Source organism: Hoplias malabaricus, chromosome 1 (genome assembly GCF_029633855.1).
Source record: "Hoplias malabaricus isolate fHopMal1 chromosome 1, fHopMal1.hap1, whole genome shotgun sequence".
Lineage (NCBI taxonomy): Eukaryota > Metazoa > Chordata > Actinopteri > Characiformes > Erythrinidae > Hoplias > Hoplias malabaricus.
The window spans coordinates 1,761,149-1,782,998 of NC_089800.1; the positions used below are offsets into that span (position 1 = coordinate 1,761,149).

Below are 21,850 nucleotides of genomic sequence, written 5' to 3' on the forward strand. Positions count from 1 at the left end.
GCCCTCAACCTCAGTGAGGTCAGGAACTAATGGTGGATGAACAGTTCTAGAGCTCAGACACCACTCCAGCTCGTCTAATTAGCCTAAAAGTAATCCTAATTAATAAATAAGTTCATCTAATAATAAGATGCGCATACAGGAATAATACCAGCGCTCCTACGAGTGACAGACAGGCGCTCAGCCAATCAGCGAGCAGATCCATCCACCTCAGCCAATCAGCATTCTCCCTGTCCTGAATCGCAGCCAATCAGGAACCCGGCTGGCCTTCCATCTCGGGCAGTCATCACAGCCAATCAGCGTGCTCCTTCTCCAGCCTCTCTGGCCAATCCGGCGTCTCCGTGGCGCTTGGTTCACGCGCATCGGTTCGGCGACGGTCCAGTGAGGAGCGGAGCGGAGGAGCGCGCGCGAGAGCGGGCGAGAGAGAGAGGGCGAAAGAGAGAGAGAGAGAGAGAGAGGCGCACGCACAGGTAAGCGAATACGCGCGGCTCCTTCGGGAACGCCGTTCTGCCGTTCCCGAGGCGTGATGCGCTCGAGACGAGTGCGCGCGCCTGCTTTCCGTCTCTGCTTGCGCTCGTGCTCGGGTCCCCGCCGTGAGTTTGCGCTGCACGGGCGACCAACAACAACAATGATCACGTGGCTCCTCCTGTCCCGCGGACGCGCGCGCTTATGTAACGCGAACGCGCTTCGTACAGAGACACCAGAGCGCGCTTTAATCGATAAGACATCGATCTTAAAAAGATATAACGGCCGCGGAGCTTAATGCGCTCATGAATATTCATGTTTACGTTAATATTATTAATTCCGTTGCACTCACGGACCAATCAGCAACGCCTCCAGTGATGCGCGTGCACGAGCTGGCGACAAAGGCATGATCTAATACCAGCATGACCCTCATCATCTCCTGTTCTTTCAGCCTCTTCCAGCTGCCCATCCAAGCACTGACCAACAGAATGGGGCTCTCTGGAGCAGCTGCACATGAGCCTCAGGTCACTGTCAACATCCCCAATGCCAAGCGTGAGCTGGAGGGGTGTAAATGCCTGGAGCAGTGGCACTGTGTTCTCTGGAGCTTTGGGGTCCGGAGTTTGAGAAATGTTAGAGACACCAGCCCCTGACCACACTAATGCTCTTCTCTCCGAACGCCATCAAATCCTCACAGAGATCTTCCAGCATCAGCTGTTACGTCAGTTAAAGTAACACTAGGTAGCTTCAAAACCATTGTGATGCTCAACTGAGCTGTAACAGGGAGAACAGGGACTCTGTTGTTGCTATGCAGAGTTAGCACTGCAGAAACTGCACTATGTAGCTTTTGGAGGAGGGAAGGGTACCGCCAGTTTCTCCCTGATTTTAGGACAGTGCTGTAACACCGTTCTCATGTTCTATTGTGTGTTTTCCAGCAGGTTAAACTGAGCAGTTGTGGCAGTGCTGTGGGGAGAGGAAGTGTCCTCTCGCTGTCACTAAGGAAATAAACAAAACAAACTTTGCCCACAACTGCGATCGGTATCACAGCCCCCCACGGGTGCTCAGAACCAGAGAGCAGCGGCAGGGGCAGGGGCAGGAGCAGTGGCAGCAGGCCCAGGGAGGACTTTCTGAACATCGTGTGTATAAACAAACGAGGAAGGGCACCATGTGCAGCTCAGAGTTTCACTTATAGGGACACTGCAGCATTTCACTGCACTGCTTCAGTTCCAAACGTCCAGGCCACTGCTTCAAAGAGGGTTAACCTCAGCTGGTCAACACTGAGGGTGCATCCCATTTCTTATTACCCCCCTACCCCCCCTTGTTTTGAGTGTCCTCTTGCCCCTTGGAGCTGAGTTACAGGGCGTAGTGGTGAAAATCTCCCCCTACGGAACAGGACAATCCTTCAAAACCCCGATACACCATCAGAACACAAATGAAACAAAACATTCCTGTGAGAATATGATGGCAGCCCTGAGGAGGGCGTGACAATAATTCAAAAGCAATATATATCGCAATATAAAATGTTTCAATAAAAATTATGATTTTTAAACACATTATTTACAGCATCTGTCAGTGACGAACGGTCATTAGAGGGCGCTGTCGACAGTTCACTGCACTCAAATTTAAAGCTAGTTTAAAAATATTAATATTGATAAAGCCAAGAGGTTTGATGGTGATGTCGTGTTGCACTCAGTTCTTGGCAGTTTTTCTGTGTTTTTTTTATTGTTTTTATCGATATAGGAATTATATTATAATTGACAGAAATGAAGAAATATATTGTGATATAAATTTCGGCCGTATTGTCCAACCCTATGCCCACCATTGTGACCTGAGACTCATGTGGAGCTGCTCCAGAGTGTCCCATTTTGTTTAGTGCTTTCTACAGAGATTCTAAAAGCAGTGTACTGTTGTTGCTTTTGTTAGTTTGCTGCTCATTGATTGTCCTGTACGCACTGTCCAGCATGGACAGATGAAGAAGGCCCATCTAGTGATAACGAATTTCATATCACTGATAATGCTGGATAATGCTGGCTATGAATGTGTGGACACTGTGTGTAACCGAGTGAAACTTTCTCCAAACACAGCACACACACTGCAGCTTTAAAAAAAATAACCAATATTGTGCAGCTTTTTCGCACATATTTCTCTGCATCCCGCTGATCAGCCTCCTCCTCCCTTCCTTCCTGTTTACAGATTACATCAGAAAGCGTCTCCATCGTCTTCTCTGGCCTCGGTGGCCGTTTGGACAGAGATGCTCCTGCTGAACATTCCCCTGCTATAAATAACCTGCGTTTAAAATAGGCCAATTTATCGTCTGAGCGTTCATCTGTGCAGAGCATCCCCAGAAGGCGAACGCATGTAAGCATGCACTCATCCGCCGCATATTCATCTCCAGTGATGAGTGCTCTCTTTCCACCCTCCCTCTCCCTCTCTCTCACTGCCTCCTCCTCCTTTCCATCGCTCCCACACTCTCCACTCGCTGTCATTCCTTTTCTCTGCCTCCTCCTCCTCCCTCTTTTTCTGTGTAGTGAACAGAACAGGACGACAAACACTGAGCAGAAAACACCAGCTGTCCATCTTCTGTGTCACGTACTAAAGAAAACAAGGACATAAAATGTGTGAGGAAAAGAGACACGATGTGAGAAATAGCGCCCCATGGTGGTGCAATTCTGTCGCGAGTATAAATGAGTGAGTGTGTGAGTGAGTGAGTGAAATGCTGTCACCGTGTATTTCCATATATTCTGTTAATGTTACCGTCCTGATGCGTTTACTTTGCCAATAAAAGCGTAGCTGTGCCTTTAACGTGACTTGTATTATATTGAAGGACTATTAATATTCTTTACATAAGTGCTTTTATCAGATTGTTGGCCTCATCGTCATCTCCAGGAGATCACAAATTCTACCACAGGTGATGCCATTCTCTCTCTCAGGGTTTCCATTCAAAAGGTTAGTGAATATTATAGGGAACCTGTAGTGATTGTGGGCAATTGCAGTTCTCTCTGGTTGTTAACATTCTGAAGCTAAGCGTCTTTTAAGGTGGAATGAGGAGAAAAGTGACTGCTGTTTGTACGCGTCTGAAGTGTAACTCGTCTGTAAGATTGTGTTCACTGTTTGAATTCCCACAGAAACTCATGAGTAGCTCGAGGTGTTTAGTTTTGTAGCACTGTCGCTAATGCAGTTAGCCGTCTCCCACATTTGGAGACATTTCCACCTTAAGTGATCCAAAAGTAAGTCAGTGTTACCCCCTATGGAGCAGGAATAGAGCAACATCCTCATCTCGGTTGGTGCTTTTCAGCGTTTGGAGTCTCTTCGTTGTCTAAAAACCTCCAGATGGCATTTCTCTGCCGTGAGCAGAGAGAGAGAAAGCCTAGCACCGGACGCAGACACTTTGTTTTTTTACCCATTTACAGACACTGGGGCTTCGTAAACACATCTTTGTGGAGTCAGGCCTAGGCTCTGGGGGATGGGGGTAGGTAGAAACTAAGAATTAGAAGTTAGTGTTGTCCTCCAATATTGTCCGTGACCCTTCCTTGGGAAGTAGAAATGTTCAGCCACGGCGCTGACCTCATGATACGTCTTCTAGCGTAAACACCAGCACACACTTGTAAAGAAGGAGGGGGTTATAGTAAGGGGTTGTTAAGTGGATCAAATTCCAGTGGGTATGAGGTGTACACCTTCACAGCAGGTAGTCCACACCTCAGACACAGAGCGGATAAAGATGGCACAGACCGATGGCAATTAAGATTATTTTCCCAGCCCCCCCCCCCCTCTCTCGGCTCTGGTGCCAGGTCTAAACTTGCGAGGGTTCCTGATAATTCCCATAAGTCGAAACTGAGCGATTTGGCAAAAGCGTGCTTGGACAAGACGCCGCTTTTCACAGGAATGGAATCACACTCTGGTGCTCATCACTCACCAGAGAGACTCCAGTTCACCTCTGGGCTTTGGGAAGATGTTTAAAAGCTGTCGGAATCCCTGAACGCCCCATGTTTTCTGGAACAGCTGGAGATACGGATCTGGAGCCAGTATGGTTTGATCTAAGAGCAGAACCGGACCACGCTGATTCATCCGTAATTGAGCCACTGTGGTATGAAGTTGATCTACTATAGTTCCTTGTCCTTATTGAGCAATGAATTGGAAAAGGAAGCCAGGACAGGCACGGCGCAGCTGTGGGAACACTTTGGCTCAACATCTGGGAAGAGATTAGATGGACTTCTCCATATCTGGCTGTGTTTTCGGGCTTAAAATACGACTGCGCTGCACTCACTCGCTCTTTGTTGTGAAACTAAGGCAAACTGGGTGTTTACAGCGATGTTATAGTGGGGGTTTTTTTTGCAAGTGAGATGTTCTGCTGATAGTGGTGTTCGGTCTCGTTCCTGGCTCTCGCTCCTTGCGGCCACTCACTCACAGGATGGCGTTCACCTGCATGAACATGACACTTAGGAAAAATAATCATTGCTGGCAGCTAACTGTGGTCGGTGTCACGTTTCACTCCGGTAAAATGTGTTCCAGCAGGTTTTACTGGTCTGTGATCGGACCGCGGTGATCCTCCTGTGGACTGGAGTCGGATTGTCTGCGTTTGGTGCTAATGAAATAATCCGTGTTATGTTGTTTTTTAAGGAGGGTAACCTTAGAACAGAGTTTTCATCAGGGCCGCACGTAGGGCGCGCTGCAGAGAGCAATACCCTCCCAGAGGAACAGCATAGTTTCAGAGTGATCTGAGACTCATGTTCTTCTCTTTTCACATTTTTATTAGTTGTTAAGAGACAGAGAGATATAAAAAAATATATTAGTGGCTTTTATGTGGAACCCCCCCAGCCCTAACAACCGAATACGCCACTGTTTACTGCGACCAAAAGGTTGTAGCCCACCCAAATGATGCAGATACCCACTGCAGTGTGAGCTCCTGGTCACGTCTCTGGACTCGGGGTGTTTAATGTAGTGACAGTGTCAAACGTGGAGATTCTGTCCAGTTTCTGGGACTAAGAGCTTATTTGTGCTGTGCTCTGTGTGTGTGTGTGTGTGTGTAACCCTAGCTGATGACCTCTGCCCTGTGCTCGTTGGCGATGTCTCTGTGGGCAGTGTGGACTTTTCCAGACGAGACTGACCCCTCTCCACACAATGGCCCCTCAGAACCCTCCAGTCTGAATGCAGTCATTGAGGACAATTAATAAAGGTTTGTTTCTTTTACAATGAGCCGTAAAACACAAAAGCTCTCGATCCGGGGGCGTCTTCAAGTGGATTTCGAGGAGGACCACACTCATGGAGCTCACTGTGAGTGCGCAGAGCGTCTGTGAGTGGTGATAAATGCAGATTTGAGGCTGGGGAGCAGCAGGAGGGGCCGGACGGCAGAGAGCTGCAGACCCGTGAGTGAGAGCGTGACAGTGTTTGCTTCTGGAGGTGGGAGTTTGACTGGGAGCTGAGGAGCCGGGTGCGTTTGTCCGCAGGGGAGGACTCCGGCGGGTGGGAGAGGTGTATTTTCTCCAGGGAGACTGTGCTCCTCTGAGGCTCTGCGGGGCTGAAATGTCGGGGGCGTGATGGGAGCTGCTGGGAGGTGAGCGTTAGGTTTGAGGCGAGGAGACGTTAGTTCTGTAGAAGAGTTCAGACGCAGCTTAGTGCACTTTAGATAAACAAGATTAAGCAGTAAACAAGGGCTCCTGTAAAAACTGGTTGATGTAAGTTGTAAAGAGTGTGTGTAAGAGTTTGGACAGCCCTGGTCCAGTTGGGTTTCTTTGGTATCTTTATTGTTGAAGACACTGGAAAGAAGAACACGCCGTAACCGTAGCCCAGGCCCTTCCTGGTGTTTGTGATTTCTCTGCAGTGTGAGGTTCAGAAAAAGTTCACTGTAGAAGCCGTTTACTTGTTTGTATAAATATATAACCAGCCTCTGTGTGCAGTAAACGCTGGCGCTGTGCCTGTCCCGCGTCATCTGACACTTAGACTTTAATCACGGTGATGATAACAGTAATGAGTCTCAGCGAGTACGAGGTCAAAGAGTCAGTCCTCCGACTGCTGCCGGATTGAGACGTTTATCCACAGCAGGACTGAGGACGTGGCGGTGGACCGACGCAAAAGGAGAAGAAACTAAGCTGCTGGTGTTTCTCAGAATCATGGACTGACCGCCCCAGAGCCCAGACCTCATCTTTAGACAAAACAGTGTTTCATAGCACCAACATCAAACGTGTTTTTATTTGCCAGTTGATTGTTGAAAACTCTGCAACAACTAAAACCCCATCAGAGGACGATAAACAAGAGTACAGTGTGAGTGCCAGGTGCGAGTGCCGACAGCAGCGTGTGTGTTGACTCTGCTGGTGATGCATGGCGCGTAAAGGCTGTGGTGCGCGAAGCTGAAAGCGAAAGTGAATGTGACTTGACACCACTTTGCACTTTGATCCGCCTCCTCTCTCCTGGGCTGCGTTGATGTGGTCAGTCTGTGAGTGGCTGTTTATCTGTTTTCTCTTTCAGTTGTACTCGGAGACGGAGAGAGAGCACTGACATAGACCACGAGACCAGAGAGAGAGGAAGGAGACCCCCAGGCCCAAGGTGAGACGCCAGGTTTTGGTCGATCAGCCACATCCTTGATTTCTCCTTCTGTGAAGTTAGGTGTGTTTTGTGGATGTTCCGGTGGGTTTCCCGTGGTCTGCTTAGTGTATTCAGTGTTTATATACAGAAAGCTGTGCCGTCATGAGGGTACCACTGGTCACACCCAGACAGAAACCTGAAAGGTGGGAACCTCTGGTGAGGAGAAACTCCAGAGTGGAGGAGCAGGGAGGCCTTGCCCTTAAGAGATGGAATACCCTGCACCCTGCAGACCCCGGACACACAGTCCCAATGTTCCCTCGCTTAAGAGCAAAGCCTCCCTGGTTCTCCACGCTGGAGTTTCCCCTCACTAGAGGTTCTCTTCTTTCCAGTTTCTGAGTTTCAGGAGCGTAAATCAGTGGTACCCACCCCTGGGACAGTTCTACAGTGGCATATATATTGATTAGATCATGATGTGGAACCTTAACTCCTCTCTTTCCTCTTTTCAGCACAATGGAAGAGTTTAAGGTCCAGACGGCGAAGCACCCCGTCCCGAACAGTGCACCTCTGCGCCCTGCGAGCGAACACTCTCGAGAGCGCACCAAGCGTCTGTCCACCGAGTCGAACGGGACGAGCGAGGGCGGGGCCGGGGCCAGGACGCCGGTGGAGCTCACAGCGCTGGAGGAGGCCTTCCGCCGTTTCGCTGTCCACGGAGACACGCGAGCCACCGGCAAGGAGATGCACGGCAAGAACTGGTCCAAACTCTGTAAGGACTGCGGCGTCATCGACGGGAAAAACATCACCCTCACCGACGTGGACATCGTCTTCTCCAAAGTCAAGTACGACATCTCTGCTTCCAAACACACTCTGTTTACCTGCGGATTTTATTCCACGACAAATCTGATCTGAATCAGTCTGGGTCTGGATTAGGTTTATATTTGGATCTGTAATTAAAGCGATTTAAGGCCAGTGTGGGGCAGTACGGTGGTGCAGCATGTACATGTCGCAGTCACACAGCTCCACGGTCCTGGTTCGAGTCCCACTCCGGGTGACTGTCTGTGAGGAGTGTGGTGTGTTCTCTCTGTGTCTGTGTGGGTTTCCTCCGGGTGACTGTCTGTGAGGAGTGTGGTGTGTTCTCTCTGTGTCTGCGTGGGTTTCCTCCGGGTGACTGTCTGTGAGGAGTGTGGTGTGTTCTCCCTGTGTCTGCGTGGGTTTCCTCCGGGTGACTGTCTGTGAGGAGTGTGGTGTGTTCTCCCTCTGTCTGCGTGGGTTTCCTCCGGGTGACTGTATGGGGCATTTCCATCTATCCATCCATCCATTATCTGTAACCGCTTATCCAATTCGCGGGGGGTCCATCATTGGGCGCAAGGCGGGAATACACCCTGGAGGGGACGCCAGTCCTTCACAGGGCAACACAGACACACACACATTCACTCACACCTACGGACACTTTCGAGTCGCCAATCCACCTGCAACGTGTGTTTTTGGACTGTGGGAGGAAACCGGAGCACCCGGAGGAAACCCACACGGACACGGGGAGAACACACCAACTCCTCACAGACAGTCACCCGGAGCGGGAATCGAACCCACAACCTCCAGGCCCCTGGAGCTGTGTGACTGCGACACTACCTGCTGCGCCACCGTGCCGCCCTGGGGCATTTCCACCGTATCCTATTGCTGTATTTTACTGGACTCTCTGGTCTCTACTCGACTCTACTCTGTTTGGTTCCTGGTCAGTTCTCCACTCCCACAGCTCACCGCCGAAACCTATCTGGTGTTGTCTCAAATGAGGGGGAATAAAACAGAACCTGGTTCCAGGACCAGATTTATCTGATGGAGAAGCAGGAAAGATGAGTAAAGTCAAGTGGAGGAGAGTAGGTAAAGCACCATAATTTCCTGAATTCGGAAATGTTTCCTGAATGCGGATGGTTCCGATGTTTCTCTGATTCAGGTCCGGAGTCACGGCGCCTGAAGCTCCAGGTCACGACTCATTGTGAATAACGCCTGTAGGCCACAGTGACTCCATCCTGTGGAAACTAGGCCAGGGTTTTAATAATGTGACCTTACCATCAAAGACCTCGGTGCATTTCCACAGGGAAGAGGCACGTGGTCTCAGAGCGGCTACGTCTCAGGGAGGGGTGTGTGAGACTGTGAGGAGACGCTCACTTCTGGAGGTTTCTTTCGTCCTGACTGAACCCCCAGAATAAAGTTGATTGTGCGCGACAGCGTTGAGACAGAGTGGGTTCACAGCAAGCAAACACACACACACACACACACACACACACACACACACACACACACACACACACACACACACACACACACACACCCTCGACATCCACTGCATTAAAGTCATGGTCACACTAGACATTTGCAGTTTGTATTGCTCTGCAAAACAGGGGCAAAGACGGGGCCAGACTCCTCCCCACTGACAGACCCCTTGAATGACAGCAGAATGGACCAATAGAAACAGACACTGTATAAAAACCTGTGTGTGTGTTAAAGCAGGTGGGCTGAACATTTGAAGGACGTAAACGCTCTGATTGGCTAGAGGAGGATGATTTGCATATTGCAGCCTTCTTTGATCTCCATAGCACTGAGAAAAATCAGAAAATGAAATAGCCGTCCTCTCAGACACCACCTCAAGGTCCAGATCCTGTTTAAAGTTTGTGACCCTCTGTTCTGCGATTTACTGAAGAACATCTGACTCTCTCTCACACACACACACACACACACACACACACAGTCCTCTGAGAGTTGGGGAATTTCTGCTGTGACATTACGCAGCAGGAGCCGGTGGTGAGAGGAATGGAGCGCTGAAGGGTCGCCCAAACAAACCCACCCTCGCGCCTAGCAGCCAAAATGAACAATAAACCCAAAGGGGGCGTGTTTACTGAGGCCGTTGCTATGACAGCGTGGGTTACTCAGGGAGACCGCAGGCTTTATGGACTCTTGTTTAGGTGATTCGTCACCACAGCGAGGGCTGTTTGCGCTCTGTGTCGTGGAAGTGAGAAGTGGAGCAATGGTCCTTTAAGGAGTGAGTCTTGGGGAACTGCTGAAGTGCAGGTGTCCTGTCGTCCTGGGTTCAGAAAGGACCTGACCCTTCTGGTCCCTGTGGGTTACCATGCAAGATACTCATTCATGCATTCACTCATGCTTTTATTGTCTGTAGCTGCTCGTCCAGATAAGTCCATTCTCAACTGGAACCAAAGAGCAGTGGGTTCTTCAGCAGGAACCGTGACGGCGTCTGTGGGCGAGTGGAGATAATGAAGCTCCAGAAAGAGCTCAGAGCCTGAAATGGTACAAATGAAGTGGTACGGCGCAGTGGAGCTGGACGGGTCATTTACAGAGTGTTATAGAGATAAATAAAGGAACCTGCTCAGTTTGTTAGTGCTTTTCCACCAGTGAGGAACCAAAATGGTTCCAATTCGCAAACTAAATTTGGAACAATTTGGCGTGTTTCCACCAACAGAAACTGGTTCGCGAACCAGAAAAGTTTGTTACCAGCTGGAACCAAAGAGGAGTTGGTGTTTCAGTGCGAACCATGACATGGAGCCTGTGCTGAACTGAACATAATGATAAACTGGGCTCTGTGCTGAACCAGACTCGGTTCTGAGCCGGACTCTGAGCTGCAGAGTGGGGACTGTGCTGCACTGGGACTGATGCCTATTTTTGGTTTGCATTCCAGCTGTGAGTGCAGCTCTTCTCTTGGAACAGCGCCGCATTGAAGGCCACAGAGCCCCCGGGGGGTGGGGGACACATTCAGATTTTAGGTTTTGCTCTTACTCACGGAGGCAACGTTTCCTAAAACAGAGACCCACAGCGGGGAAGCCTCCTCGTCCTGGTGGTGTCCTCTCACGCAGCTGTTTATTATGGGTTTGGTTCTCATTGGAATCCTGGTTGGGACAGAAGTGTGGGCTTTCACACTGCAGCAATAACACAACTCCACTCAGGACTGTAATCTTACTGATCTACTACTGTTTACCCAAAATTATTTCATCATTAAACTAGTTTGGACCCGGGTTTTAAATACTGTTCACCAGTGCTAAGATCTGAAGGACCCCCGAAAACAAAAGGAGAAATGAGGGAGATCTGACTTTTAATTTGACATTTAAACATTTTTAGTTTAAAACTCACCAGTCAATTTTTCATTTGTTTCCCAGCTTCACTTTAATGTATGAAAAGTGCAATGTAAATAATGTTTTTATTATCATTATCTACCCTTTATTCATATGTAAAATGTGTTCTCCCCACATGCTAAATGCTAAATCTAACAAAGGAAACAGTGCCACCTACAGCAAGAGTTCACTTACTGTCCTCCAGAAAATCCTCTGTTCTCTTGATGTTGTTTGTTTACAGCGCACAGGGCCCGATGTCAGATTAACCCTTTCCCTTCCTCCCTCCCTCCCTCCGCTCTGGTCTTTCAGAAACAAATCCGGCCGCACCATCACGTACAGCCAGTTCCGAGAGGCGCTGTCCGAGCTCGCCAGGAAACGTTTCAAAGAGAAGAGCGGCGAGGAGGCGGCTGAGGAGTTCTTCAAGCTGGTCGAGGGGAAGTCGCCCGTCATAGCAGGAGTCACGGTAACGATCAGAGACATGTTCAAGTGTCCGAGCCATGACTGTGGGTCTGATAGCAGAGTGTTGAGTAGACAGTGTGTGATATAACTGTTCAGTTGTAAAACAGAGCCTCTGTTGTCTTCCTCCTCCCCAGAGGGCCGTGGCTTCTCCCACCGTGTCTCGACTGACGGACACCAGTAAGTTCACCGGGTCCCACAAAGAGCGCTTCGACGAGACGGGCCGGGGCAAAGGCAAAGCCGGCCGGGTCGACATGGTGGACAAGTCGGGATACGTCTCGGGATACAAACACGCCGGCTCCTACGAGAAGAAAGTTCAAGGCAAACCCCAACCCAAACCCATGTGAGATCCCCCTGCTCCCCCAGTCCCTCAAACGAACAAAACCGGAAACAAAAGCACAATTCCATTTCCCATCCAGGGTATGTTCCTATTTTAGTTGTTTTGTTTTCTGTGAACGAGATCCGTTCCCCGTTCCCTGTCCTGTGCTGTCTGAGAACTGGAACGCTGTTTACAGAGACGTGGCCGGCTGGTACATTCCTGACCTAATCCAAGATTACGCTCAAACTCTCCCACCAAAATCTCAGAAAAAGGGTTCCTAACAGCCTTTACAGATTAGTCCACAAACACACGATGAGCTCCGAGTGATGCCAAGGACTCGAGGAACCACATACGTAGAGCGTCTACGATTCCACACACTCCTGTCCGCTCCGTTACTGGAAGACGACGGATCGGCATCGTCCTCGTTTTTGGCCTCGTAAGAACGTCTGGTAAAGAATATCCAGCATAAAAGCTCGTGGTCATTTTGCTTGGTGTTTAATATTGATCTTTATACTTGCGTGTCTTTTAGTGTGCATCTTTCCTTGTGGTCAGACTTTTGTATGTTTCCAAAAGCCAAAACTTACTGCCAACTAACTCCAGGTTTGCCCCGTTGCCAAAGCCCATGAGCTAACGTACCGAGCTTTAATGAATTCTACTGAAATGTTATATATATATATTTTTTGTGAAATGTGTGCGCATCCTTTGAACTGTAACAAACTCTGGCGGCTCTAGCGCCCTCTACTGCTCGTCTGGTGCATAATCACTGGTGATTGAGATTGTATGTTAATATAGTGTCAGTGTTTTATCCAGTACCTAGACACATATTTATAGTGAAACTGTTTGTATGTTGATGCTAAAGCTTGGTAGCATCATAGAAACACTGGCTGTTTTTATTTCTCTCCTGTTGAAGCCCGTCAATATAAAAATCTCCACGAGGGAAAGCACTGAGATCAGAAAGAGATTCAGACGAGCCCCCACTCTCGCCGTCGTTCTGTTTATTCGTTTTTTCCGCCCACGCTCCTCAGCTATGCACACCGTCCTTCTCTGTATCAGTCTCGATACCGCGGACACAGACATCCAACCCTCAGACAGTGATGCAGAAGATAATACGGAAATTTATCGTTAAGAAATGACGTTAACTGATTAACTTCAAGGCAGAAGCATTTTTACTAACATTTCTACACTTCTGCTGACGAGGGTTGAGTCTCAGAACGGTACAAAATCTTTAAAATAAATACAGTTTTCTATATTTACATCATAAGAAATACATTCATCATTTTATATCCAGCACATTTTATCCTTACAAAAATATCGGAAGTGTTTTTATTAGTATTTATAATCAGGGAAAATATAATCATTGCAAGTGTTCATTTTTAGAAACACTTCTTTTTTTAATTCTAGTTGTCAGTTCTAACTATTAACTGAATCATTTTCTACCCACGGCACCTTGTTCCATTTTTTGGTACGTGCAATGTTTCCAGCCTAAAGAACGATGTTTACATATTAAAGCACTTCAGCGAATAATAACATGCAGCAAAGATGAAAAGCTCATAGTCGTCCCCTGTTTGGTTTCACCATTTTAATATTTAAAAGGAGCAGTCAGTCGTTTTTTAAAGCCTGTGAAAAGGGAATTTTAAAACGTCTTTTATATAAGTGCAGCTCACAACGAGATGAAGAACCAAACCGCTTCCTCGTCCCTGAACGAACCCGTTTATGCTCCACAGAGCGGGTCCCCCCACACGGTTAAGTATAGTCTCTGACACACTCAGGCCACTAGGTGTCAGCAGAGCGTAAGATGAAGGATGAGTGGAGAGGACGACTGACGGCTCCTTTAAAAACGCAGCAGGTTTCCGGAGAGGTGGTGTCGACGTGTACAGACGTATTCTTCTACAGATCTATTTTTCAGACGTGCTCCCGCCCGCTCCTGCCTGAGAAGTGATTATATTTATATCCGACTGATTGGAATATCGTTGTTGTATTTAACTGATTATTTTTGATGTGTTTGTTTTCCTGTGTGTGCTTCGAGGCCAAATAACGTAACCCCTCTGTTTCGAGGAACGATGTCTTATTTTACTATATTTTACGTGTTACAGTGCCCTGCTGCATGTTCCGTTGTCATGGTAACGTTCAAGACTTTTAACTTGTCCGTGTTTTGTAGCTTTGTTCAAAATAAACAACACAAAATGAGAAGGAGAATAAAGGGAAGATGAAAGAAAGAAACTGACCTTAGACGCTCCTCCTGCTTCTCGTTTATTTCCCACTGCACTGACCACTCCATTACATCACGTCAGTGGAGGAGAACCCCACCCAGATTTCAGAATTCCTTTGTTATAACTCAATGGTTCGAATGAAATCAGCTGATCAGTCGAATCCAAAAGCCAGAAAATGACTGAGAACGTTGTATTATACGACTGTGTGCCAGTGATAAAGAAACATTTAACAGCTGGTCACTGACGGGGAAGAGATAAATATAATAAATGACTTCTCACTCGGATTTCCTGTGATATTTAAAGAAGAACTCCACCTTAAGGCTTAGTCATTAACAGCTGAATTACGTCAAATTTTAAAAGTAAATAACTCGACAAAAAAGATTACAGCGTAGTATTAATCACCTAAAACTTACTTTAAGAACAAAAGAGATACAAGTAAACAGCTCTTTTTTGAGCAGCAAATTTATCAGCCTCACTTTTAATAAAGAGGGTTCTTTAGTAAAGGCATTGGTTCTATTAAGTGTGTATGGTTCTATGGAGCACCTTTCTGAATAATGGTTCTGTACAGCACCAGCTAGTGTTACAATATCCATGTGATTACTACAGAACCATTCTCTAACGGGGGTTCTGAACAGGACTTCCCTCGTCACCTTTTAAACGAATGATCCCCGTCTTTATGTGCTCTCAGCTACAGGACACACCCTGTATACGTACAGTCCTCCAAAACACACACACCAGTTCCACCAGCAGAGTTGGTTCTGATTAAGAACTGGCCTCACTCTCCGGTGCTGGACATCTCTCTCAGCCGCTCGGAGAGAAGGTTCTGCTCTAATCTGATCAGCTGCTTCTGCAGAGACACATTCTCCTCCAAAATGCTCCGCAGCTGCTCGTCCAGCTGCTCCTGGTGATAAACAACAACAGAAATATGAGCGTTATAATGCTGTTTAAATAGTTGCAGAGCACACTTTCTTCACAGCATCATTCACACAGTATTAATGTGTACACTTTATTGCCAAAAACATTCACACACTCATCCAAATCATTGAATTCAGGTGTTTCATTCACTTCCACGGCCACAGGTGAATAAAACCAAGCAACTTGGCGTGCAGACTGCTTCTACAAACATATTTGTGAAAGAACGGGTCGCTCTCTGGCCCTCTGTGAATTCCAGCGTGGTCCGGTGATAGGATGCCACCTGTATGACAAGTCCAGTTGTGAAATTTCCACGCTACAGTCATCTGTCAGTTGTATAACAAAGTGGAATCGATTGGGAACCACAGCAACTCAGCCACAAAGTGGCAGGTTATGTAAATTGACAGAGCAGGGTCAGCGGATGCTGAGGCACATAGTGCGCAGAGGCCAAACATCTGCAGAGTCAATCGCTACAGACCTCCAAACTAGAGCGGAGACAGCGAGCCAGGTCGTCATGCCCAATATAAGTGTCTGATCTCTCAAACACGCTTCTGGAAGAACCCCGAGGAAGACCTCCCCAAAAGAGGTGAAGCTGTTATAGCGGCAAAGGGTGGGAAGACATCGTGTTAAAGCCTATGGATTAGGAATGGGATGTCACTCAAGTGTGCGAAGGTGAGCGAATACTTTTGGCAGTGTAGCGTATCATCACTGAATGAAGGTGTATGAAGGGGTACAGCTGCAGCTCTAGGTGTTAGTGAACTTTTATCTGGAAATAATACCTACTTCTGTAACTGTGTTTTTAAATCAGTAACTGGGTGTGTGTGTGTGTGGGGGGGGAGTCTGAATCAGAGAGCAACTCTGCGATGCTCTGAAGCCGGAGTTTGGGACTCACCACAGATCCGTGAGCTCTCTGGATCTGCTCGGAGAGACTGTGTACTTCTGACTGATGCTGTCTCTTCTGCAGCTCCGCCTGGTTCTGCAGAGTCTGGACCTTCTCCCTCAGAGTCTTTATCTCCTCTTCTCCTCTCACCACCTCCTGCTCCATCAGGCAGAGGATCTGGACCGCCTGCACTGCAGCCAAAACATTACAGCAACAGGCTTTCATTTTCAGCACCAGAAGCAGTAAACAATTCAAATAAAATAAAGTCAACAGTCCTATAACTGTTTGGATTAGGATTATTGTTGGGAGGTGGGTTAGGGGATTTAAAAACGGTCATTTCCAGCTCGAGTACTACACTGTTCTGTTTACGGCCTCTCACCACACTCCCGACTGAAGACTATTTGGAGCAGAAAACCTCACCTGACCGTCTCGTACACACAGATGAAGAAAAATATCACCCCCTTGTGGTCATGCAGTGTTACTGACAGGTTGTAGACAAGACCTGCTATTGTTTTTATTAATCTGCACTCCTGAGAAGATGCTAGTGAACCGAACAGGAGTGGCAGCGTGGGAGTGTCAGTACCACACAGAAGAGCGCTGGCTGCTCTCTCCTCTCCGTATATAGCTCTAGAGCAACCATCACACTGAAGGAGTCCTCTGTATCCATCACAACACAGAGTCAGGAGCAACTTCTGAAAGCATCTTCAGGAATGGTGTTTAATTTTCATTTTTTTCATTTCATTTGATTATCTGTAATATTGAGTTTAGGGCCACGCTTATCCATTTCAGGGTTGCGGTCCAGAGCCTACCTGGAATCACTGGGCGCAAGGCAGGAATACACCCTGGAGAGGGTGCCAGTCCTTCACAGGGCAACACAGACACACACACACACCTATGGACAATTTTTGAGTCGCCAATCCACCTACCAAAGTGTGTTTTTGGAACGTGGGAGGAAACCCACGCAGACACAGGGAGAACACACCACACTCCTCACAGACAGTCACCTGGAGGAAACCCACACAGACCACACTCCTCACAGACACTCACCCGGAGGAAACCCACACAGACACAGGGAGAACACACCACACTCCTCACAGACAGTCACCCGGAGGAAACCCACACAGACACAGGGAGAACACACCACACTCCTCACAGACAGTCACCCGGAGGAAACCCACGCAGACACAGAGAGAACACACCACACTCCTCACAGACAGTCACCCGGAGGAAACCCACGCAGACACAGGGAGAACACACCACACTCCTCACAGACAGTCACCCGGAGCGGAATCGAACCCACAACCTCCAGGTCCCTGGAGCTGTGTGACTGCGACACCTACCTGCTGCGGTGCTTAATTTTGTTGTACAATAAAAAAAAAATCTGTTCTATTCTATAAGTGAAAGTGGTTTAGGTCATAAACAATGATACACGGAAGACCCAAACAAACCGTAACCTGAATCCGAATCCCTTCCCCAGACTAACGACATTTACCTCCAGGCTGTTTGGGAATGTTTCTATCGGTCTGTTATGTCCGAAGACGATAAAAGAAGAAGATTACTCACTGAAGAAGTGTCTGGAGTTGTGATTCTCCTTCTTCCCGGCCCAGAACTCATCCACCAAACCCAGGAGCAGCTCCAGGGGTTTCCTATAGGCTCCCTGAGAAAAACCCCATCACACAACAACAATCAGACACCAGTGGAGATGATAAACACCATCAGAAAGGCAGGTTACTTATCGCAGACTGAGATAAAGCCCCTCAGAGAAAGAGGCAGGAGCGGAACCAAGACCCGAGGCAGATCAGAGGAACATACGGAGTATATTTTAGTGAATATTCAGTTCAAGAAACAGTCGTTGGAGTGATGTGTTCAGATTTTACAAATGAAAGAATGATGCCTAAAGCCCTGTAGGGACTGGAGATGATCAGGTGGGTGTTTGACCTGAAAGTGTTCTGTGAAAAACCTGCTCACCTTACAGAGTCTCTCTCCTCTATTGGGTTTAATCGGGGGTCTCTGAGGGTCTCCACCATCTTCTGAGCTCCTGTGTGTCAGTCTGGGAGGGTGCAGCACTGGGTTTCTGTCGCCAGAGATACTCTGATGAGCTTTTACATCAATCCTACCATCGATAAGAGCTTGAAAACCTTCTCCAGCAGTGTTTTTGGAGCTGGGGTGTGGAGTGAAGTTGCTCTCGGCCTGTTTTCTGCTGCGCGAGTGTTTTGCCGATTCCCCGAGATGTTCGGGGCTGTGTCTAATTACGTAAGGATCGAGGAACGTGACTCTGGGAGCATCGTGAGACCTCAGAGACGGCCGTCGATGAGCAGTCCCCCTTCTGTTTGTAACTGTAAAGTACAGGGTGTGTAAACAAGGGTGTAGTTTTGAGGACGGGCGGCAAACTAAAAGACAAGGGTTAGATGTAGATTACAGTCCTTTTATATGTGACATTCATTCATTCATTCATTCTTGGTGAAATCAAATCCTGATCCTGATTCTGAATTCTGATTCTGTTGCCAGGAAACAAATATACTGAACATCACCCCCTTGTGGACAGTAAGCGCTGTATAATACAAAAGTAATGGAATAGACTCCCCGTGTTTACTGTGAGGTTTCCTGAGATTTGTTTTACACTCCAGAAACTAAAGGGTTAAATAGAGATCAGACCATTTATAAAAGGCTAAGTCCAAGGTTGTTATGAAAAGACTAAACTAGAACACACCTGAGCTTGTGAAGATGACACGTCCAGGTCATAGCTATTGATTAAATGTATAATTTCAGAAGGATTTTCTGGAAAATCAAATAAAGTTCAGGTAAATGCACTGAGGCCAGTGTGTGTGTGTGTGTGTGTACACGTGCCACTGATGTTCCTAAGCTCACCTGCTAAACGTAAAGGCTCTGACTCAGTGAAAAGGGAGTCTTCTCGAGTCGCCACGCCGCTCCCATCCGCAGTACATTTCTGATTTAGAACCGTTTCTTCGTTACCTTCTCGAAGTGAGAGCTTCATCATCATCATCTTCTTCACCGAGGCGACTCTGGCTTCACTGCTTCTGTAAAAAACATTTCACACGAAAGAAAATGAAGAGCAAACACTTTAAAATCACAGCTTCAAAATCATTGTGATGCCCCACTGAGCTGTAACAAGGAGAATAGGGTCTCTACAGAATAGAGCACTACAGAAACTGCACTATGTATCTTTTGGAGGAGGGTATAAAACCACTACCTCCCTCCCCTTCCCACTCTGCAACTGGAGTAACTCGTTGGTGCAGCAGGGTGAGTCGCAGTCACACAGCTCCAGGGTCCTAGAGGTTGTGGGTTCGAGTCCCGCTCCGGGTGACTGTCTGTGAGGAGTGTGGTGTGTTCTCTCTGTGTCTGCGTGGGTTTCCTCCAGGTGACTGTCTGTGAGGAGTGTGGTGTGTTCTCTCTGTGTCTGCGTGGGTTTCTTCCGGGTGACTGTCTGTGAGGAGTGTGGTGTGTTCTCTCTGTGTCTGCGTGGGTTTCCTCCAGGTGACTGTCTGTGAGGAGTGTGGTGTGTTCTCTCTGTGTCTGCGTGGGTTTCCTCCAGGTGACTGTCTGTGAGGAGTGTGGTGTGTTCTCTCTGTGTCTGCGTGGGTTTCCTCCGGGTGACTGTCTGTGAGGAGTGTGGTGTGTTCACTCTGTGTCTGCGTGGGTTTCCTCCGGGTGACTGTCTGTGAGGAGTGTGGTGTGTTCACTCTGTGTCTGCGTGGGTTTCCTCCGGGTGCTCCAGTTTCCTCCCACGTTCCAAAAACACACGTTTGTAGGGGGATTGGAGACTCAAAAGTGTCCGTAGGTGTGAGTGAACGTATTAGTGTGTGTCGCACTGTGAAGGACTGGCGCCCCCTCCAGGTTGTGTTCCCGCCTTACGCCCAGTGATTCAGGGTAGGCTCCAGACCCACCGCGACCCTGAATTGGATAAGAGTTACAGATAAAGAATGAATGAACTGGAGAAACTGAAATACCAAATCTGGATTAAAACCAAGCGTCACCTCTTTTCCTTCTCTTCTGTGAATAGGTTGGTGCTCTGGGTCGGAGGCTGTGCTGATTCTTCAGAGAAGTGCATCACAGCTGCTTTCCTCTCTCTGTCTCTAACAGCACAGTCATCTGCACACGAAGGGCAGAAAAATCAACCGTGCATTTACAAAGAAATACAGCAACAACATGAGTCCAGCAGGAATAGTGACGTACCCAATTTGCGAAGCTTGGAGATGGCGTGGACCAAGTAGAGACGATAGTACGGATGTTTCTGCATGACTGGGTTCAGCCTTAGGTCGAGCTCCTGTAGATTCTGAAGGCTGCGTAAAGACAGGACGTCCTCCAGAGACGAGATTCTGTTGTAGTACAGACTCAGCTTCTCCAGCAGATTCAGATGCAGCAGGCCCTGCAGGATTCAACCAACACACCAACATTACAGACTCCTCCACGGTCCATGCTGGTCACACTGTACTCCATCTGTTGCTCTACATACTTTGTTACCACCCCCCTTTCCTCAGCTCTCAGGACCCCCACAGAGCAGGTGTGATGTGGTGGTGGATCATTCTCAGCGCTGCAGTGACACTGACGTGGTGGTGGTGTTAGTGTGTGTTGTGCTGGAGCGAGTGGATCAGACACAGCAGTGTCACCTGGAGTTTTTAAACCCCTCAAGGTGTCACTGAGTCCACTGATGGACGACCAACACACACTGTGCAGCAACTAAGAAGCCACTGTCTCTGACTTTACATCTACACTAAATCATACCCATCAGGTATACTTTACCTGGACGGAGTCCAGTGCATTGTGGGACAGATCCAAGCTCTTCAGACGAACAAAGTTCTTGAGAGAATTCCCCAAACGGCAGATTTTCCCTGTGTCATACGATCCAGGGAGGCTCAGCGACCGAACATCCGCTGTGTATTTAAAAGATAAATAAGTGTTATATAAAGTGAGAAGTTCACTGGCAAAAGAAGGCACAACTATGATGGCTCAGGTGCTGGTTACCTTGTCACAGGTGGTCGTGATGACTTGGTAAATGTGTCCCATGAAATTGCTAAAGTGTTTCATGTGGTTGCTATGATTTCCCAGATGTTTGCTATTGCAGTTGTTAAGATATTTCACGTTTCTGTGGGTGTTTCAGGTGGTTGCTACAGTATTCCAGGTGTTGCTAAGTGAGTGTTTTGAGGTGATTATCAGGTGGTTGCTAAAGCAGTACTTTGCACAATATTGAAGTAGTCACCTTATTATTAAGTCATTTTCCGTTCCACCTTAAACAGGGCAGCAGTCACTGCAGCTGGCCTCGAGCGCCTAAGGGAACAGCAGCCCTATTTAAGGTGGCACGGAGAATTAGAAAGAAACGTACACATTTAGGGAGACTATCTCCGTATTAATCTCACACAAATACAGATTCCCTGTTTGACTGAATACGGAATGGAGTTGGAGAAAGTGTAGTTTACCGAGACAGCGGTGCTGGAGTTGGAGTTTGTCACGAATCCACTGCTCTGTTATTGATAAGCCTCCTGCCGCCATGGTTTCAAACCGTCAGAGAAGACGCGTAGTGCGCATGCGCCTCGCTCATCCGTAAACAATACGGTTTAAAGGGGAACTCCACCCAATTTTATAGAATTTCTGTATAATTCAATAGTTGTATATATGTGAGGGAAAATAAAAAGCACTCAGAACATTTTTCTACATCGAATATTCCATTCTATGGGAACTTTACAACGTTACCAACTCTTTATAGCTCTTTTTATTATATATGTGTGGTGATTGGAACCAGGGGTCTTTATTATAATCTTAATATGATAATTAAACATAGTGATAAAGCAGTATGATGAGTTAAGCCAGTGAAAAGATGAGCTACTGACCTAACTAATGATCTGAATGCCATTAGTTCCTCACAGAAATGTTCCAGTATAGGGGTAAAATGCCTTTCCAGAAGAGTACAGTCTGTCACTGGAGTGAAGAGGTAAAAAAACCCTTGACTGTTCCTCTGTATTTC

At 47.7% G+C, this 21,850-nt stretch overlaps 2 protein-coding genes across 12 annotated transcripts; one reads left to right on the forward strand and one right to left on the reverse strand.

Annotated features, from left to right (window-relative positions):
• The first annotated feature begins 358 nt into the window (after nt 1-358).
• On the forward strand, nt 359-13,904 carry LOC136665364 (tubulin polymerization-promoting protein). 7 transcript variants are annotated; one of them, XM_066642975.1, is made up of 7 exons: nt 359-467; nt 2,653-2,817; nt 5,493-5,632; nt 6,922-6,999; nt 7,485-7,814; nt 11,403-11,556; nt 11,687-13,904. In XM_066642975.1, the coding sequence occupies exons 5-7, from the start codon at nt 7,489-7,491 to the stop codon at nt 11,894-11,896; spliced, it is 690 nt and encodes a 229-aa protein (XP_066499072.1). In that variant the 5' UTR covers nt 359-467; nt 2,653-2,817; nt 5,493-5,632; nt 6,922-6,999; nt 7,485-7,488; the 3' UTR covers nt 11,897-13,904. The 7 variants fall into 7 exon arrangements, with proteins under 7 accessions (XP_066499072.1, XP_066499106.1, XP_066499079.1 ...); XM_066643009.1 differs by lacking the exon at nt 5,493-5,632; XM_066642982.1 differs by lacking the exon at nt 2,653-2,817 and having other exon boundaries at nt 368-467.
• Nucleotides 13,905-14,078: 174 nt separating this feature from the next.
• cep72 (centrosomal protein 72) lies at nt 14,079-21,849 on the reverse strand. 5 transcript variants are annotated; one of them, XM_066642944.1, is made up of 10 exons: nt 21,306-21,336; nt 21,089-21,156; nt 20,632-20,762; nt 20,065-20,257; nt 19,866-19,980; nt 18,739-18,908; nt 17,839-18,206; nt 17,434-17,527; nt 15,883-16,056; nt 14,079-14,979 (listed from the first exon to the last, which is right to left on the reverse strand). In XM_066642944.1, exons 4-10 carry the CDS (start codon nt 20,126-20,128, stop codon nt 14,753-14,755), a joined length of 1,212 nt encoding a protein of 403 aa, XP_066499041.1. In that variant the 5' UTR covers nt 20,129-20,257; nt 20,632-20,762; nt 21,089-21,156; nt 21,306-21,336; the 3' UTR covers nt 14,079-14,752. The 5 variants fall into 5 exon arrangements, with proteins under 5 accessions (XP_066499041.1, XP_066499032.1, XP_066499018.1 ...); XM_066642935.1 differs by lacking the exons at nt 21,089-21,156; nt 21,306-21,336 and adding an exon at nt 21,717-21,849; XM_066642921.1 differs by lacking the exon at nt 21,089-21,156 and having other exon boundaries at nt 21,306-21,414.
• Nucleotide 21,850: the final 1 nt, after the last annotated feature.

What these genes read in the sequence shown, in the direction of transcription:
- LOC136665364 (XM_066642966.1), top strand. An exon ending in ATCGTCTTCTCCAAAGTCAA is followed by an intron (nt 7,815 to 11,402) that starts GTACGACATCTC and finishes CTGGTCTTTCAG; the next exon opens with AAACAAATCCGGCCGCACCA. An exon ending in CCGTCATAGCAGGAGTCACG is followed by an intron (nt 11,557 to 11,686) that starts GTAACGATCAGA and finishes CCTCCTCCCCAG; the next exon opens with AGGGCCGTGGCTTCTCCCAC.
- cep72 (XM_066642921.1), bottom strand. Translation starts at nt 21,378, where the DNA reads ATGGCGGCAGGAGGCTTATCAATAACAGAGCAGTGGATTCGTGACAAA. An exon ending in ACAGAAGAGAAGGAAAAGAG is followed by an intron (nt 18,909 to 19,865) that starts GTGACGCTTGGT and finishes TGTTTTTTACAG; the next exon opens with AAGCAGTGAAGCCAGAGTCG. An exon ending in AGAGCCTTTACGTTTAGCAG is followed by an intron (nt 18,207 to 18,738) that starts GTGAGCTTAGGA and finishes TGTACTTTACAG; the next exon opens with TTACAAACAGAAGGGGGACT.